This window comes from Sceloporus undulatus, chromosome 1, assembly GCF_019175285.1.
Source record: "Sceloporus undulatus isolate JIND9_A2432 ecotype Alabama chromosome 1, SceUnd_v1.1, whole genome shotgun sequence".
In the NCBI taxonomy this organism is placed as follows: Eukaryota; Metazoa; Chordata; class Lepidosauria; order Squamata; family Phrynosomatidae; genus Sceloporus; species Sceloporus undulatus.
The window spans coordinates 42,846,491-42,867,034 of NC_056522.1; the positions used below are offsets into that span (position 1 = coordinate 42,846,491).

Here is a 20,544-nt window from a genome sequence, read left to right on the forward strand (position 1 = left end):
GAGGAGGGAGCAAGCTTGTTTTCTGCTGCTCCAGAGAACAGGACCCAGAACAGTGGATGCAAGCTACAGGAAAAGAGATTCCACCTGAACATTAGGAGGAACTTCCTGACTGTAAGGGCTGTTTGACAATGGAACACACTCCCTTGGAGTGTAGTGGAGTCTCCTTCCTTGGAGGTCTTTAAGCAGAGGCTGGATGGCCATCTGTCAGGGATGCTTTGATTTGGATTTCCTGCATGGCAGGGGGTTGGACTGGATGGCCCTTGTGGTCTCTTCCAACTCTTATGATTCTATGATTTTACTGTTTTATATAAGGGACACAATTTTGCTCTGCCATTATATTTAATGGGACTTGCTCATCCATGGATTTTGGTATCCACAGGGGTCCTGGAACCAAACTCCAGTGGATACCAAGGGCCCACTGTATAGGACAAAGGTGCCTACACTAGAGGAGGGTAAATGGCTGTACAGTGGTACCCCGGGATACGAATTACCCAGCTTACGAATTTTTCGGGATACGAAAAAATCCCATAGGGATTTATTGTTTCGGCTTACGAAGGTTTTTTCGGGTTACGAAAAAACCTCGGCGCTATTTCGCCACCGGAGGGCAGCAGAGAGCTATTTTTTTCCATTAGCGCCTATGGCAATTCAGGTTACGAAGGTTTTTCGGGTTACGAAATTAGCCGCGGAACGAATTAATTTCGTAACCCGAGGTACCACTTACATAGCAATAAACTGTTGTTTATTTTTACATCTGAACTGGAGCAGCTTTTTAACTGTAGTGTTCCAGAACTAGAGATATGGTGTTATTATATGAACACCTGAAAATATGTTCAGAAATCAGTGATTTAGGAACATAAAAAAGTTTAAATCTAACATTTACTGTGAAATAAGATTCCACTTTTACCTGAGGCAGTGCAGTTTGATTTATTGCTTCTGAACCACTGTTATTTTTGTAGTATCCATATATCTGGATTCATTCAAAGGATTTGCCAATGTTTTACGAGACCATTCTTTTAGTCATCTAAGCAGAGCTTAGAAAGCAAAACAAAAGTTGAATTGCTTTTTCTAGATGTGAATATATAAGGTGTGTGTGTGTGATCATTTAAGAAATACAGGTTGCATCACCCTTATTCAAAATGCTTAGGACCAGAAGTGTTTGGGACTTTGAATCTTTTTGCATTTTGGAATACAGTAGCTATATTTTCATATATGTACATAATGAAATATCTTGGAGATTGGACCCACATTTAAACATGAAATTCATTTATGTTTGATATACACCTTATACACATAGCATGAAGGTAATTTTATACAACATTCTAATAATTTTGTGAATAAAATAAAGTTTGTGTACATTGAACCATCAGAAAGCTATCCATGGCACTATCTCAGCCACCCATGAAAAAAGTTTTGGGTTTTGGAATATTTCAGATTTTGGAATTCCAGATTAGGGAGATTCAACCTGTAGCAGTTAAAACACCACTGCACAAATAAGTACATGAGTTTGGCTTATCTTTCAGAAATATTTTTCTCTAGCAGTCATCCTGGGGAAAGGGAAAGGATTCAAGAATGGATTGTTTTATCTTTTAACTGATAAATATTTGCCTTGGTTTTGCAAACTCTTCATGACTGAAAATGCATATGATTTATAAACATGTAAAATGCTAGCATGAAAATGATTAATTTTAATCCTTTTGGAGTAATTTGATGTTTTAAATCAAACTTCAGAATCTGGTATTTTCCAGATGTGGTGGACACATCATCCCCAGTCCTGGAAGACACCATGTTAGGCAAGGTTGATGTGAACTCTTGGTGTGGGTGGAAGGGGATACTTGAATATTGATATAAGCTGTCTTCTAAAACGATTCTGTATTTTATTTTTAGGCCTGCCAGAGCATTAACACTGCCAAAAAGGTAGGCATTAATAATTTGAATTTGCATGTTTTCTTTTCTTTTGTGCTTTAATGCATTGAAGTAAAGGTATGGATGGGGTAGAATGAAGAATCTAGTTATTGATCGATCGATCAATTGATTGATTGATTGGAATTGAACTGAAATCTGTTGTGGTGCTTCAGAACTGAACAGTATTGAGGAAGTTTCCCAAGCATTATGTATTTTATTTGTTGTAAGGGTATGTAATTTGCTTTTTGTGTGGCAAAAATGTCAAGGCAAAAAAGCAACATGGGTTATACAGTAAGTGAAATAAAACATGTATGTGAGAGTCAGGGTGACTCAGCAGAAGCCAATTGGGAACCACACAGGTGTAAATGGTAATACAATTAACAAGTCCTGAATGCCAAGGACAAGAAATGCAAAGTGGATAATTGGACACACCTGATAATTGTTAAGTGGTCAAGGCTGAGATGATGAAATCACTAATTGTAGGATAAACCAAGAGAACCAATGAGAATGGTGTACACGCCTACTGGATGGAAACAGACAACAGTGGGTAGTGTCTTGCATTGACTATAATAATGACTAAGAATCCCAATGTATTTTGTGGGTTGTAGTAGTGGGTTGTAGAGTGGATGGTAGTAGTAGAGTGAGGAGTTGAGTATTGTTGTGTTGGATAGTATTGGAGCTGTATATAGTAGAATAAAGTAGATCTTTTATATAAGACTGCTGAGTTGTCTGGTGTCTTGGGTGAAGCTACAAGAACCAGCTGGATCCTGAAGAAGGGTGAAGACTTCTGTGGAAGCAAGAGGGAGAAGGCTTGGAGAGTTTGTCAGGGTCTTCAGCCTATTCTCTGTAACTCTGCTAAGCTTTAACCACTGGCCAAAACTGGTCAGCGCGGTGCGCAACCAGGTGGTGAGTTCGAGCCAGAGGTGAAGAGCTACAACTCCCATCATCCCTGACAAAAAATGCTGGAGTTTTTTGGTTAGAGGAGGTCCTATTCAATTGTTGATAAAACCTTATCTTTATAGGCCTAGCCAGAGCACCAGCCAGTGTGATTGTATTTTATTTTTAAATGTTTGCGTATTTGCAGTTATAACATCCATTGATGAGAATGATATGCTCATGTAATAACAAAACATAAATGGGGTGAAAACAGAACTCACTCAGCTTGTTACAGAAGCTAAACATATAGACCTCTGTATTATGTCCTTCTAGCACCAGAACTGTCTTTTCCTTCACAGCCTTGAGTCCACGTCAATTCTCCACATCAGCCAAAGAAACAACTTTAGAGGGTTTCTTGTCCCCTCAGAACATGTTTTGGAGGTTCCCCGGTAGGGACAGTACTCCAGGGTTGCATGGGACAGGAGAGGATGGATTTGGCCCCTTCAGATTGTGCTTAGGGAAATAGTACTGCAGTAGCATTTCCATCATGGATCTTTGACCCTGGATCTCCCAAGTCCCAGCTCCCTTCTGTGGTGCAGTTGCCTCATATGCAACAGTGCTGCTGATTGCCCTGATTCTATCTTTGGTGAATAGACTTGGGAGAGAAATTTATCACCCTAACTTTGTCATCTCTCTTTCTGAACAGTATGTATCCTCCACAGTTCTGTTCTGTAACTTTTTGCCATATTGAGGTTGTGTTCTACATGTTCTTGTGTGTCTCCAGACCTCATTTTTGCCACTGGCAAACAAGAGAGGCCTACTAACCTTATGAAGATTGGAGATCTGGGATCAGACAACAGAGCTATGGAGTTAATTGAGTGATCAACTGTGTAGTTACTTCATCTACTTGTTTAAAGATAAATACTGAAGGGCAGATATGTATACTGAGAAATGTTGTGTGAATAATATAATGACTGATGGTAGTAACCTTATAAATTAGGTGGAGATTTGGAAAACTGGCGGAATTAATAGTCCCTATTAAAAATGTTGATATCCTGCCTGATATCTCTGCATAGCCATGTATGCAGTATGGAAACATCAACTATTATGCGAATGGAAAGAATGAAGGGCAATATTTAACACCTTTGGCCTGCTGGCAACTGAAGTAATCTTTCATTGTGGAACCAGCCCTGTTTTAAAGTCCTGTGGTGATTAGAATCATCTATTACTTTACTAGGCAGCTGGTCCTGCCTTAGAGTCACTTGCCACATTCTGTGTGAACGGAAAAGTTTGTCAGTAGTATTCAGTAATGCTTCATTGATTTTAAGGATGAGAAAATCACCCCTTTCTCCTATATTCCCATCCCGTAGTAGGGAAAAGGTGGATATTAAACAAACAAACAAACAAAACAAAATATTTTCAAAATGTCAGTCTCTTTTTATCCCAAATAAGCAGAACTGATGATTTCTAAACAAATATACTGGGTGGGTGTAGGGAGATAATTATCTCCTATTTGCACCAGGCAAGTTCAATAGATACAGTTGTTACCATTGTGGAGAGGACCTGAAATACATGCCTGTCTTGTAGGTGTTAAAGATGAGAAACATGCAGAAGAAAGAGGTTCCAATCATAAATTAGTGCTTAGTTGTTCACAAATGAAGACTGGCTAAGGCCTTCTGAAAACTTAAATACTTGTTATCAACTTTATTATAAAATAACAAGCATCTAGGAAAGCTGCTTGTAGTAGCCAGACAAAATATAGCAAACATTTCTGATGCTGTTGTAGCAGGTGCATTATCACCACCACCACCCCAAATTCAGGTTTTCCTGTCTGAATGAGATGCCTATAAAGATCACTAAAGAATCTGTCATTAAGTTTATGTTGAAACAGAAATTCTCAGACAAAAGAGGACATAAGCTGGCATATTTACAAATTTGGTCATAGTAAACATCCACAAAATGTTTCTTAGATCATTGGGTGGGCAGAAGGTAATGGAGAATCTACTGATGATTTTGACATCCATTGGTTCAACAAAGGAAACAACAAAATGACTTCATGACAGAATGAGTGGAATATGAGCTCAGTTTGCTTCTGCTACTCCAAACAAATTCCTGAGCTGCAAGATTATTTAACTGTCAATGTATATTTATTTGCACCTGGTTTTGGTTGGTGGGCTTTGGGAGTTCTAATTTAAAAATCAGTTGGGCATCTGTCATCTTCTGGGAAATATGACTATCCTAATAATAAGTTCTAGAGTAGCAACACACAGTAACAGTGATGATTCAGGGCAAATAAAAGGGTCACAGCATAATTGGTTACAACTCATTAAGGCTTTGCCTGCACAGGACAAGAATCTAAACAGCAAAGGGGACCTGGAATGACAGGCATTACATTCCTTGTGGTCAAAATCCACTGGGTGGTTCCTGTCACCTGGGAATGAGGCAGCTTCCAAGCTGGTTACATCCTTGAATGCCTCACTGTCATGTTCCCTTAAGAGGATCCCCAGACTGGGAATGATGGGCACACAGGTCTATTTCCCCAAACTGGATGTAACTCTTTGCCAGAGCTGCCATAATTGTGACAAGAAAAAAAAATGTCCTGTTACAAGCCACAAACATATGCCTATTACTGAGGGAGAGGGGGTGAGATGAAGTTCGATGACTGAAGGAACTTGTTTGCTGTGGGATGGTTTTATATTCTCCAGGGGAAACAGACAAAGAACTTCCCTGATGATGTCTACCCAGGCAAATTTGATCCCCAAGGCCAGCCAAACCTCATTGAACAAGTTGGTTCCAGTTTCAGGAGAGCCCACATAGCTGTGTGGGCTTTGGGAACCACTACAGCTAGTGTGCTGCCATTGTAAGCCTGCCAGCCATGTTCCATTGCCCCTTCACATGGCAGAAATGCTCCCACCCCATAGGTCTGGGGTACTTGTACTTCTTAAAACAAAAGTGATTTTCAATAATTTACTGGTTGGCTTGAAATAAAATAAAAGCCTGTCCAAATTGTTGTAGGCTCACACGAGTGGTGCAACTGATCACATAATCAATTTGATTCCTTGTTAGTTTTCCAGATTACTTGTAGTGGAGGTGTGATCCCACATTAGCTCTGTATTCACAGTTTACTTGAAGTGCAAATTAATGCAGTGGTCAGGTGGTTACTGTGATCCTTGGTGTTTACTTTCATTGAGATTGGAATGCATATTGACCATTTCCAATCAGTGGGTCATTACGTATTTTGTTTTCCATATTTTTGACAGGTTTTTGTTAGAACTAGAGTTTCTTCTGTCTCTGTAGCTTTAGCAAGCTCTGTTAGCATTACTGGTGGGTATGCTGTGGAGGAATACTGTAGATTCTGTTTTGGTTTTCCGCACAGCTGAGAGAAAGACAAAGACAAGCAAAGACAAAATAGTCTGTAGCCTCTATTGCCTGTATTGCTCTTCTTGAATCTTTTTTTTTAAATTTAAGCTTAAAACTTAAGCTTCCTTAAGTTGTGATAACAAAATAAATAAATAAATAAATAAATAAATAAATAAATAAATAAAATGGACATTACTCTGTGGCTTAACCTGTTTGGATCTGTGGGGGTAGTTTACTTTTATGCTTGGCTCGTAGTGTTTCATTTTGCTGAGCTCTACATGACATTTTCCTGTTATATACTTAATTACATCAAATGCCTTCAGACTTTCACAAAGGAGCTGGAGACTAGCCCTTCTCAAGTTCTAATATTGCAGGGAGTTTATTTTTGTTATTAAATTTAGAAACATCCTGACCAAACCAAAACCATGAATTTAAAGGGAGAAGTTTTAAAATCAATACTATGTGCTTAGTCTACACTAATAATTTTGTTCAAAATGGGACTGTTTTTCTAAACTGAAGGTGCCAGAATGTTTAAATTAAATATAGAGCAATTACTATTATTGGTTTGTGAGCCAAAGAATTCTGTTTTTAACCAGATCAGAAATAGTATATAGGGGGAAAAGGGAACCAGACTGCACCTTTTTATTAGACGTTTGGGACAAACATTCATCAGTAGATCTAAGTGGTTTTGTACAACAATTGAGGAGGATCACATAGGGGTGAGAGACTGGTTAAAACTATTGTATGGAAGTACTGCTTTCTAAAAGGACCACAGAATTAGTGGTGCTTTACTTTGAATCTTCTGATGTATGTGTGAGATCCAATTTAATTCTATTTAAATAAAACATCTTTAAACCTAATTATGTACATTAAAATCAATAATCTAAAGTAACCTAGTCACTGCTGCTTTTTCTCTCCTGGAATATATTTCTGTTTAACAGTGGTTTTCTATTTTATTCTAGCTATGCTGCTCTGATAGCTGATTGGCCTGTGGTGGTTTTGGGCATGTGTACTGTGCTAATTGTGGTGTGTGCTTTGGTGGGAATACTAGTCCCAGATCTTCCAGACTTCTCTGATCCATTATTGGTAAGTAAATATTATTGTCTTGTGCTGTCAAAGCATTGTGTTGGCATATTCTTTTTCTAAAAATTCGCAATAATAGTTGAGCAGAGAGCTGTAAGGAATTCTCAGTGAATTTTTTTTATTGCTATCAAATGCAGATGTGCACAAACCCCAAATCCGAATATTTATGAACTTGGGTAGTTGAGTCCAGATGTCTTCAAGTATGTGTCTTGTTGAGGCTGATCTTTTTATTCAGTAACAAAAGCTGAAAAGACCTCTCCCAGGAATACTGTTGAAAATAATTGGAATTTTGAAGTTATTATAGATTGCAACCCCAGTAATAATCAGGTCAATGGATTTATTATGTGATTGGAGAAAATTCTGTTGGGAGATGTTCCTAGAGACTACAGTTGCACCAGAGCCCTACTCCAGGCTACGTAGAGTCCATGGGCTGCAGGATGCCAACTTGTGATGTGAAATATTAACACTTTGAATGTCTTGATATGGAAGCTCAAAAAGCAGTGGAAAATTTCTTTTCTTAAATATAGCTTTGATGTTGTATTTGTTCAATGCACGCTACTTTAAAAGGCAATAAGAAATTATTTGCACACTAAGATTGTCAGTCATGTAGCCCTTGACTATCTCAGGACTTTCAAAATGCTTAAGGACACAGGCTGCAATGAACACAATAGCCTGAATCCATTTTTGAGTCCCAACTAATGAAGACATGTTAAATTACGTAAATCTATTTGATTTAATAGGTCTTTAGTTGGGACTAAAAAATGGATTCAGGCCATTGTGTTCATTGTAGCCTGTGTCCTTAAGCATTTTGAAAGCCCTGAGATAGTGAAGGGCTATGTGACTGAAGATCTTAGTGTGCAAAACTCCTGAGGAAGACCAGTCAAAGGAACTATGGCCTGTTGTGCACACAATGATTTCCCACTAACCTCATTTCAGTAGGCTGCTTGCCATTGGTTTTTCTCCACACTGCCATGAACAACTGATAGGATGGTTTTATAGCATCATGAAGTCAAACCACATGATAGCAGCCAGTGCACATGTTGAGTCACTGCAAGCACATGGATCATTGACTATTGCAGCTGCTGTGGATATGGCTTTGATTGGGATTCATGCTGTGGCTTTTTCTTATGACAGCAGCTCACACATGCCTAACTTAAAATAGTTTCATGCATGTCAAAGCCTGAAACAAACAATATTGTATTGTATTCTCTTGAGATGGTGATAGCTAAACATCCAAACACTGGTAGAATGAAGAAAAGAGGATATTTTATTAACAAACTTTTCTAACACAAACCATAGAAATAGGTATTTTGTAAAAACAATAATGATGTACTTTTTTGGTGGGAAAGAAGTTGCCACAGGACCAGATGTCTGAGCTATTTGGGTGAGGATTGGTGTAATATGTTCCTCCTTCTCAGCAGAGATTAAATGTGTCACAGTTGTTGACATAAGTGTATAGCTAAATACACTGTTAAACAATGCAAGGATATGGTGATATATGAGGCAGGTTCTCCTATTTTTGTAAAAGCAAATTAATAAATTCAGGACCATCCATCCAAACCAGGGGTGGTCAAAGTAAAGCCTGTGGGTCTCCACTGACCCACACCACTGTTTTTACTTTAAAGAGCTATCTTGTTCTCTGGCCACCTTGAATCCCTGTTCTGTGGAAATGGCAGAATATAGAATCATAGAGTTGGAAGAGACCTCAAAGGCCGTTCAGTCAAACCCGCTGCCATGCAGGAATACACAATCAAAGCACCTCCGACAGATGGCCATCCGGCCTCTGTTTAAAAACCTCCAAAGGAGGATACTCATCACACTTTGAGGGAGTATGTTCCATTGTTGAACAGCTCTTACTGTCATGACGTTCTTCCCAATGTTGAGGTGGAATCTCTTTTCCTGTAGTTTGAATTCATTGGTCTCTGTCCTAGTTTTTGGATAAATAAGTAAAGGTGAGAACAGCAGCAAAAGGAGCCCCAAGGATGCCAAAAAATAGCAAAATTGCTCCATGCCCACAAGATTTTCAAATTTAACAAATAGAGTTGCATGGGTGGGGATGACCTCTGAGGTCTGAGTGGGAGGACCGTGTGGCCCCTGGACCTCTGGCATTTGTCCACCACTAACACCTAAATTTTAGTTTGTATATATATCATGTCAGCAGGTTAGCAACTAGAAACATTCTGTTCTGCCTCTTTGTGTACCTCTGTGGATGAAAATCTGAGACCAGCTCAGGGCCATGGAAAGAAATACAGGAAGCTGCTTTACACCAAGTGTATTCATCCATCTAATCCAGTACTGTCAACTCTGATTGGCAGTGAATCTCCACCCTGCATTTCTTGTATTCCCATCCTGAAGCCTTTTTAATGAAATTGCCACTAATATTTAGTTCATCTCTTCTTCACTTCTGAAACAGGTGTTCACCTGAGTGTATCTGAGTACACTTGTTGCATACATCTGTATAGACATGGAAGGTGCAACAGGGGAAAATACTACCTTTCCAAAAGCAGATCAAATTATTTATTCAGTGAGGGGTGGGGAACTGGATCTCCTTGTGTTTGAATTCTCAAGGTGAGAGTGCATATTAAAAGAAAGCCTTTTTCTGCTGCCTTTATCATAATGCCTTCATATAAATCTCTGGTGTGATTACACTTGGAATACTGTGCACAGTTCTGGTAACTACTCCACAGAAAGGATATTGTAAAGCTTGGAATTGTATCAGAAAGAACAACCAAAAGGTTCAAGGGGATGGAGCAAGTTTCTTATGAAGAAAAGTTCTAATGTTTGGAAACGTTTACTTTGGGAGAAGTGATGAATAAGGAAGAGGGCATGGCAGAGATGACTGAAATGATGCACAGCGTACAGAAAGTGACAAGAGCAAAGTTCTTTTGTTGTCACAGGATAGCTTCAAGAAATCCTTCACATACTATTTCATAGGAAAACTCTGGAATTTGCTGCCTCAAGATATGAATGTATCATCAGTGTGATGGATTTCAAAGTGTATTAGGCAAATCATCAAAGGTAAAGCTATCAGTGCTAGTCCTGATGGTTGTATATTACCTCTAGTATCAGAGGTAGCATGCCTCTGAATATCAGTTTTTTAGGGAACAACTGCTAGACGACAGCAATTGCCTTTGTGTCCTTCTGTTTGTGGGCTTACCATTGGAATCTAATTGGCTACTGTGAACCAGATAGGTCTATTTCCACAGGTCTCTTCTTGTTATTTTATCTGTAACCCCATCCCATGTTGGTTTTTTTTCCTCCAACATGAAATACAACAATTGCCTTGAGTTCTTTCATAGTTGCCCAGTGTATATCCCTTGTATTTCTTTATGTTCCATCTCCCTCCTACATATGGCAGAAGTCAGGAAGGTATGTAATGTGAGGGCATTATGTTTCTGGATAATCAATGGTAGTCCCTTTTATCCTCAGGATGTGAAGAAATTTAATTCAAAAACATTTGTTTGTAGGGCAAGTGTGTTCTAATAAAACTCATTCATTAGTTTTCATTGTTGTCTTCCCATTGAATCAAAGGATAGCAGGCACTAAAAAGCTTTCTAATGTTCTGCCTTAGGGTTTTGAGCCAAGAGGAACTGCTATAGGGCAGAGACTTGTCACATGGAACAATATGGTGAAAAACACAGGCTACAAAGCAACTTTAGCTAACTACCCGTTTAAATATGCAGATGAACAGGCTAAGAGGTAAGAACTTCCAGGCACATTCTCTTTTATATGGCACAGACTATTTTCATATTCCATAGCAAGATATATGAAATGAAATATGGGAGTTAAAATTAAATGTTTTTCCTACCATATATATTTCTACCTACCAGAAATAGCATTGCGCATTTTAAACATCTGGCTCCATTAACTAATGTTAATAAGAAGGTGGCATGTTACAAAAGTTTACAATGCTGTAAAAACTATTTTGAATATTTTAGCTTTTAAACCTAGGAAGTCATGTGGACATAATTTATTTTTTCTGGAAATCCTTTTCCTCCCAGCTATAATGGATGAAGATGTATCGCCCATTTGGGATAAATGACATTATTTCTCTATGCCTTTTGTTTTTTATCTGTTTAATGGGCTCATCCAGATGGGGGAAAATTCTCTGGGAGTATCTAGAGTTTCTAGTTTTTTGTTTTGAATTTACCTGCATATTCCCAGGTTTGCATCCAAACTCACTTTTGAAATACAGTGTGCCCACGTTATACGCAGGCATGTTATACGCGGCTTTGAGCATACACTCAAAGCCGTGCAGGAGCACGCGGGGCGGCGCATCCCATTTCGTTGAATGGGGCACGCTCTTGTGAATGGGGCTTGAGCATCTGTGTATTTTCTCTTACGCGGGGGGGGGGGGGGGGGGGGGGGGTCCGGAACGGATCCCCGCATAAGAGAAGGGCGAACTGTATTCTGGGTGTCCCTCACTCCTCCTCCTTTGTGTTCTTCCTCTTCCACCTCCCACTGATCACTAATGTCATTAGGGTTGGTGCATTAAGTCATGGTATCACCCCCCCTCCATACCTCACCATACAGAATCTTTAGTAGTGTTTTTGTACTAATGTTAATCCATTAATCATAATTCCTGTGTATCACTGAATGTAATAACAATAGGTTTAACATGAACAACTAGCACATTTAAAATTATACCTTTAAATTACAGTATCATACACACAGCCTAAAGGCATTTACATATACATAATGTCATGTAGTTGAAGTGGAAATTTAATAAAAAGTGATGTTTTTTAAAGAAAATTTTAAAATATTTTCACAGTTGGCCCTTCTTATACACGGATTTTTTATACACAGATTCAAGCATCCATGGTTTGAAAATGTTAAAAAAAAATATAAATTTCAAATATCAAACCTTGATTTTCCATTTTTTATAAGGGACACCATTTTGCTATGTCATTATATTTTATGGGACTTCAGCATCCACGGATTTTGTTCTCCATGAGAGATCTTGGAATCAAACTCCAGTGTATAACAAGGGTCCACTGTATTATTTAAAAAAATTACAATTAAAATTTTAAATTAATTAAAAAAAATCCTGAGGCCTCTCCTTTCTCCTCCCACTGAGCTTTGCTCCATTCACACCATCTCTTCAGCTTTTTAAAGGGACACAGGCAAATGCCACAGCCCCATTTCTGCCAAAAAGGAGATGTTTGAAGAGCAGTGGTGTCAACCTCCCTTAGGGTGTCACCTGGTGCGGTCCATACCCATCGCGCCCCTTTAATGATGCCACTGCTGATCACATGTGACATTGCAGCTAATGGAACATTTCAGAAATTGATTCTCTGAATCTTTATTATTATTCAGGAGTTATAATCAAAATGCTAACGTGTTTTAGCAGACTTAACACTAGTTAAACATTAGGATCATTTTGTTTTGATACAAACATTCTTCTTTCCCTTCTTGTGATTTGTTGAATCTGAAAATACTAGGTGAATTTAAATTGACCTGGGAAGAAGGAATAAAATTTCCTTGGTAATCCTGGATATTGCCAGGCCATACTTTGAGATGAAGAGAACATTATCTGGAGCTGATAAATAAAATAGATTTGTAGAGGAACAAAACAAAACCTGGGATTTCAAAGACTTTCCTTTCCTTTGGGGGAGCTTGATGTCAGTGGAGATTTAAAAAAAAGATTGAAGAATTCTGATAAATTGCAGTAGAGAAGCCAACATCATATGAGCAGATCTCCGCTCATGCAGTGGGATTTCCCTTTGCTCCTGTCTCCACTGCCAAATCCACCCTCTCAGTTGGTTTCCAATGCCTTCCCAACCCTTTGATGCTGATTTGAGAGTTTTGGGTAGCTATAAGGAGAAAGGGGAATCACTTCTGCCAGTGGTTTCCATTCTACCAGCAAATAGCCAGCATTGACTCCAAAGAAAAGTAATGATACTTTGTTCCCCGTCTTGTTTGTTTTTAATTTAGTTCCTTCATTGAAAATGTTAGCTTTTCCTTTGCTTGGTATCTTATTCTTAAGAATACTTTTATTTCTTCATTTGTTTTATCAAACAATTACAACTGCTGAAAATATATAATTCATTTGGATGTTACAGATATTTTTTTCCCCTCTCTTAGTCATCGAGATGACAGATGGTCAGACGACCACTATGAAAGAGAGAAAAGAGAAGCAGACTGGAATTTCCATAAAGACAGCTTTTTCTGTGACATTCCAAGTGAGTTGAGTAGTGTTCAGCATATGAAATATTTCAGAAAATACCCTCCACACTAAAATAAAACAGGTTTTGTATGCAAAGGTTTGGAGGAAATTGAACATTTTGCATACAGTTGGTGCATTCTGTCAAATTTTTCAGCGCCTGAGAAAAAAAGAGACCACTGCAGAGTAAGCCACAAGTCATGCTACATTTGAATTACTACTACAATAGTGTCTGCCCCTGACAAATGGGACAAAAATACAGAAATGTCCTTTCTGATCACTGACAATATTTCCTGGTGGCAGATTTTCATTTCCTTGCCAACTGAGTTTTGTGGTGGGAAAAGAAGCAGAGCTTGGAAAGGTACTTTTTTGAATTACAACATCCAGAACCTCCAACCAACATAGCCAAACTCTAGATAGTTTTTCACACAGAATTAAATGAATAGCTGAGTTTATTTTGTTCTCCCAAATACCCCACGACTGATAGCGTTATGGGAGATGAATTAGATTGTAAGTCAGCCCTCCGTTTTTGCGGGGGATCCATTCTGGACCCATCCCACCCCCCACCCCCCCGCAAAAACAAACTCACACATATTCAAGCTCCATAGGCTTGAATGGGGGTACTTGCCCCATTTTAATCACCTCCATTTACTTCTTGCGAGTAAGCGCAAATGTTCGCACAAATGGACGGGCAATTGCAATATTCTTGTCAATCTTGTACTTAGAGGAGAGAAAGATCTACAGACATCCTCTTGTTGCTTTTAGAAATAAATCCTCCTCTCAGTCTTGTTCACTTGGGTTAAGTAGTACAGGAGGTCATTTTAACTCCATAATCAAGATTATAGTAATGTTGAAAAGGTGTGTCTTAATATTTTAAAACAACTCATTTAATCCCATGTAACTTCTGAATACTTTCTTATTGGAAAATGATCAAACATCAAGGAACATAACATAAGGAAACATGGGGGAAATCTCTTCTTAGATTCTGTTAAATTCATATATGTTCATTTTCCTAGCAATTAATTTCTGAATCTTAATAACCTGCAGAAAATGTACCTAGGGTTGAGTACAAAATTCCTTTCCTCCATTGTATCCTCATAACAGCAGTATGAGGTAAATTAAACAGAAACAAAGACTGGCTCAAGGTAGGGCTGCACTGAAAATGCCTTCTGATATTTTCCATTCTACTGATTATATTTGCTCTGACCTTCTGTGATAGTGTTCTTTCACAGCACTGAAATTCTGCGAAACTTTCATGACATTTCAATCTTATTTTCAGGCGATCGCTATTCACGAGTGGTATTTACATCAGCAGATGGAGAGAATTTATGGAATTTACTGGCAATAAAATCAATGTGCAGTGTAGATAATTTGAGGGTAAGAAAAGATATTTAACTTTAATATCATAAACTATACATTTGAAAATGGGATTTTCCCCCCTTGCTAATTACTACTATGTCTTTCTTGTTGTATAATAAGCTATCAACAAGTAACAATTAAGCAAAACTAACTGCCTTATTCACTGATAAGCCTGCTATCCAACATTTCTTCACAGTTTCAGCAATACCATCTGTTTCTTTTCTCCACGATTTCCTGTTCTGAAGAATTTGTTGGAGGTGGGGCACAATTTTGGAGAACAAGACTTTGTTTTTTCCTTTCTTGGTTTTTCTGTCATCCCATCTTCTAAAACTAGTCCAGAAACCATTTCTTTTCCCATTTTTAATTTCCTCTAAAGCAATTTGTCAATATTATTTGTTTGTGAGAGATTCTGAGAGTTTTCTAGTCTGTGACAACTAAAGGAAGATGGGTTGGCGATAGAGAACTCAGGCAGATCTGTATATATACAGTAACTTTTATAAACACCAGAGGAAAAAATGATAATAATTCAACCCAGATCTTGGTATTCTGAGAAAGCAATGTTTGCTTCCTCTTCAGAGCACAAGGGGATGAAAGAAGACACTTTGGTCCTGACTGCTCTGATCGTGAGAGAATGTTTTCAATCACCAGGATGGTTAGGGCCTTTTTAAAAAAATTCCCCAAGGATCCAAAATGTAAAAAGTAACAGGCAGCCGGGGGGGATTTCATGAGTTCCTCTTGCATGTGTTAGAAGTTAGCATTGCACAGAGTAGAAGGCTGATGTCTGGTTTTAACTAATGGACCCTTGCTGACGCAAGGTCTGTGCTAAAGTGAACAGCATATGTTCTCATTGTACATCTATGATGATGTGTGAGCTTGTCAAGTCTCTGAAACCACAATGATTGCTATGCTTTGACAGGTGTTGGCGCCCCAGAATTGGTAATCTCACAATGCTTTACAACAGGCCATTTAGACTAGTAATAGTGCTGTCAGGGCTGGTGGAAGTTGGAGGGCCCAGAGAGACATGCAGGCTGAGAACAGTGGAGGAAGGGCACATTCAATTTAGTAGGGCTATATAGCGCCCCTTTGGGATGTGGGAGGGTAGGAAATTATTTGGGACCAGGATTCATAGTTCTTCTTTAATTATTATAAGCCTTCATAATCCATGCTGGCCTCTGTGTCCTCAGTCCAATTGCCGCTACCATTTAAATTAAACCCACTGAATAAATGTTATTTAAATAAGTGTTGACTTACCAAGATTTATTGAGCCAATGGATCTACTGTAATTGGATCTGGCAACTAGGTTTAGGCTTAGGGATCAGGCAGGGCTATAACTTGAAGTAAACTGGGTTTTGGGTTTGTTTGTTTTTTTACATGGGGTGGGGTGGGATAATTATATCTGCTTTTGATTCTAGTAATTAACTGTCAGTTGGCACTGTAAAATTGTATCTGAAAAAGAAACTTACAGTGGTACCTCGGGATACGAAATACCCAGGTTACGAAATTTTCGGGATACGAAAAAATCCCATAGGAAATAATTGTTCCGGGTTACGAATGTTTACTCGGGTTACGAAAAAAATTTTTGGTGCTTTTTTTCGGCTTTTTCGCACGAAACGCGGCTTTTCCCCATTAGCGCCTATGGCAATTTGGCTTACGAAGGCTTTTCGGGTTACGAAAGCGGCCGCGGAACGAATTAAATTCGTAACCCGAGGCACCACTGTACTTCTAGGTAGTGAGTCTGGTTTCTTTTAATGCTTTAAATAGTTCTAAATCTAACTGCTTATATTAAGAAGAGTAATACAGCTACAGAGATCACCAGTGAGAAAGGAGGAGAGTCTGTGGCAGAGAAACTATTACATCTAACTTTTGTTGTTAGACTCATACTGGCCAAAGAGGGGACAGGGTTCCCCCCTCCTTTTTTTAAAAAAAATCTAGTTTTTGTTTTTATTCCAGGGCTGGCATGCTTTTACACTGCCTGGGTTGAGTGCAAGAGCAATGCTATTGAAAATGATTGCCCTGGATTCCTCAAGCCATTGGCTACTGGTCCCTGGAGAGTTTCTAGGATAGAAACAGTGAATGGCATAAATATGGGCCCAGTCCCTAGCATTGTGGGGGTGGGGAAGACCCTGCTGGTCCCCTACATCAGATAGCTTAAGAAGCACTGTACTAGAGAACAAGATTGTGTCAGTTCCTGAGTCCATGTCCCCTTTCTCTCTCCTTGACATGTATGTGTGTGTTTATGTATTTAAGATCACTTTTTTTCTACAAACTAGGACTCAGGATGATGTAAAAGAAGAATGGGAAAAGAGATACAGTTAAAAACAACTGAAATTATAATATTAAAACATGGTTGAGCAAATATTAAAACCACAGTTTAAAAATGCAACAGAAATATAAACAAATGAACAATGACATTGTTGTTGTTTTTAATGATAATCCTCTAGCCCCACTGCACTAGGGACACCTTGTTTACAGTGACACTGGCCTTGCAAGAATGATGACAGGGGAGATTTCTAGTTCTGACAAGGAGACCTTCAACTGTGTCTCCTTACCCCAGAGATAAGCCCTGCCCAGCATTTGCACACCATGCTTTCTTCAATGTGGGGACAGGAAATATCTAGCCCTATCCATCTGTCATTGCTTTCTTCATGCAAAGTGGTGCTTCTGAAGAGAGCTTCCTGCTCATGTGGATGCTCTCCATGCAGGCAAGAACATCTAGCTTACGTGGGAAGTCTCCATGCAAAGAGGAATCTACAGGTACTTCTCATCTTCAGAAGCATCACTTTCCATGCAAGAAAAATTAGATGAGAAGAGCATGGGGCTAGATAATCCCCTGCCTACAAATGGAAGAAAGCATGGTGAGTTACAACTGAACATTGCTTGCAAAATGGGGCCACAATGTCCTCTAGACCTTGGAACTTCATGAACTATCGGTTTGGACTATAATGGAACTTTATAAAAATTGTTTGACAACTTTCAGTTCACTATTCTGGACTTTCACTTCAGATGCACCCTGCAGGTCGGACATGCTCCCTAAGATAATTTTTGTGTCCCATACTGCCCCCCGGTATTAGAAAACTTTTTAAAATTGCCCCCAAAATTGTCTCTTTCTTGCACACATTTCTTCTAGAATGGCAGTTTAAAGAGGATGAAGCCCCCACCCCCACCCCAAGCTTGAGACTCTTACCAGGTTTTGGAAAACACAAAAAAGTGAACCTTCAGTTACTTCTGTTTAACATTTGCATTTCAATTTGCAGTCTGGTGTGGGCTGCAATAAGGTTTTGATGACAAAATTTTGATGTCATCATCATCATCATTGTCATCATCCTGATTGAGGTTACTCTAAAATAGTGGTGTTATTTTAAGCCAAGCAACAACCTTGCAAGTTGTTTATTTTCAGGTAGCCACTGTAGGTAGAAACAGTTGTGCTACCTAGACACTAAGAAAAATGGCTCCTTAATAGAAATGTTTTCAGCTGCCAAAGCTATGGCATAGGGCTATGAACTGGCATTTTGGGCTCTCCCCCCCCCCCCCCACATTGACATGTCATTTCCAACTGAAGGTTTTAGACAAAAACCATTTTGGCATGATGGCTGGGTGGGGGAGAACATGGGACCAACAAGGGGCCTCACAAGTTTCACCTGTAGTTTAGTGGAATTGGTGGTGTAATGTGAATGATGTTTTACCATTTTAATAGTTTTCAAAAATCTGATCAAAGCATGTGGAATTGTGGCTACAACCACACTGCAGAAATAATCCCCATTGAGGCCACTTTAACTGCTATAACTCAGTGCTCTTGAATCCTGGGAATTGTAGTTTGTGGTGGCACCAGAGCTCTCTCACAGAGAAGCTAAATGTTTCACAAAATTACAATTCTTAGAATCTGATTGCATTGAGCCATGGCAGTTAAAGTAGTGTGAAACTGGATTATTTCTGCAGTGCAGATGCAGCTTAAGTGGCATTCATGAATTCATCTTGTGTTTAGAAAACAGCTCTGCCCTTCTGCAAACCTTGGTCAAAATCTTTGAACTGATACTGCTTTTCACAAAAAGGAGGAGTCATTGTTTTCTGTAGTATTTGTGTTAAAGTCTTTTTTGTTGTTGTTTTTGGCTGCTCTCCATATGGTTTTTAAGTTCATTCTCTTTCTGTACTGAATTCAGTGGCATTAACTCCTATGGAAGCAAATCCAACTGCTTTGGTATCTTAAAAGTTAAGCTTAAAACCTAATATAAGGTTTAGTATATTTTCTCCAGCCTTCCTCTGTGTTTTAATAGAAGCTTTGATGATACATCCCCAGTATGTCCACAACAGTAAAAAAAAATATTATAAATGTATTTCCAGCTGTGTACTATTTGAACAAAAAACGTCTTGAGCATTCTCTATCAACTTTAGCCATCTGGCTTACTCCTAATTAGGATTATAGCCTATAAATTCTGCACATATGGCACCCTCATAATCTTAATGTCATATGCAGAGTGTCTATGGGATACAGTCCTTATTTTGTATTCCAAAACTTTTGGAATACAAAAACCTTTTCCTAAACTCTACCAAGTGCTTTTAAATTTTAATTCAAAGGCATAGCCATCTTAGTCTGTTTCAGAATTTTAAAAAAATATAAAGAAAACTTGTAGAATCTTTGAAACTGAGAAAAAGAAATTTCTCACATAAGTTTGCATGGACTCTAGTCCACTTCATTGGATGCATCTGATGAAGTAGGCTGTAGTCCATAGAAGTTTATGCTGGAAATTTCTTTTTTGCATTTAGTCAAAGATGCTACAAGTTTGCTTTATATTTTTATACATTTTAATTGATTTGAAAACAATTTCTAGAATACCTCTTCCAAATGAGAATCTAAAAACCTGTTCACAAGCATCTATCCATACTGCATTACGAGTATATGCTCCTTGAAAACTTCTCCTCAGCTCAGTAATGTTGGGAAAGCCTTCCAGAAAAGTAGGTTTGCTGTCTTTCCAGTCTTTCCTTGGAACATACATCTACAGCAGGGATGGGGAAATTTCCAGAGTCCAGATGGCAAAATTGCACCCCACTCCTGGAAGAACCCAGGAGCTGTAGTGCCACCTTGTTTGTTCCTGCTATCGAGCTGTGATGGCAGCTGTCTAATGTTCCTTGCCGTAGAGCAGTGGAAGGCAGACCTCAGGCTGAATCTAACACTTTCAGATTTTGTGGGGATTTTTTCCTTCTAAAAAGTTGACATGACTCTCCAAAGACTTAGTTGGTGGTAGTGAGAGCTTTAAATGAAACTATGGCGTGTTACAGACCGCCCAGAAGGTCTGCCGCCGCCGCCATTTGCAGCACGGAGGAGGCCCAGCATCCAAACCGCGAGGCTCCTCCGCGCTGCAAATAAGAAGCGCCAAAATGGTGCTTCTCTTTGCAGCACGGATATGATGCCGCAAGGCGCCAATGGCGCACTCGCAGCATCATATGTGCCATGTGATGTGCGGACGCAGCGCGTCTGCTACGTAAAGATGGCGGTCCCTGTGTGGAGCGGGCGCCACCATTTTGTACGGACTCGGTCCGTATTAGGGTTAGGGCCGTCTGGAAGGGATGCCCCTTTCTAATCCTAATACGGACCCAGTCCGTACTTTATGCCCATGTTTAATGGGCCTATGTTTCCAATGCATGTGAGAAAGTAGACTCAAGTATACAAAAGTTCATGCTACAAACTTCTTTTTTTCACTTTGTCACAAAAATGCTACAAGATCCCTTTGCATCCAGACTAACACAGCAGTGTCTCTGTATACTGGATTGCTAGTCTTGCTCTTTTGCATCTGGACCCACTTAAC

General features: G+C 39.1%; 1 protein-coding gene across 3 annotated transcripts in view; it reads left to right on the plus strand.

Moving 5' to 3' along the window:
- DISP1 (dispatched RND transporter family member 1) overlaps positions 1-20,544 on the plus strand; it is a 42,268-nt gene that overhangs the window by 13,699 nt on the left and 8,025 nt on the right. For 2 of the 3 annotated variants that reach the window (XM_042465464.1, XM_042465473.1), the window contains exons 2-6: positions 1,885-1,914; positions 7,101-7,224; positions 10,793-10,920; positions 13,306-13,403; positions 14,664-14,761. In XM_042465464.1, coding sequence (XP_042321398.1) covers positions 1,885-1,914; positions 7,101-7,224; positions 10,793-10,920; positions 13,306-13,403; positions 14,664-14,761 — 478 coding nt within the window. Of the gene's footprint in view, positions 1-1,884; positions 1,915-7,100; positions 7,225-10,792; positions 10,921-13,305; positions 13,404-14,663; positions 14,762-20,544 lie in introns of those variants that run through there. The other variant, XM_042465483.1, reaches the window with a different exon arrangement.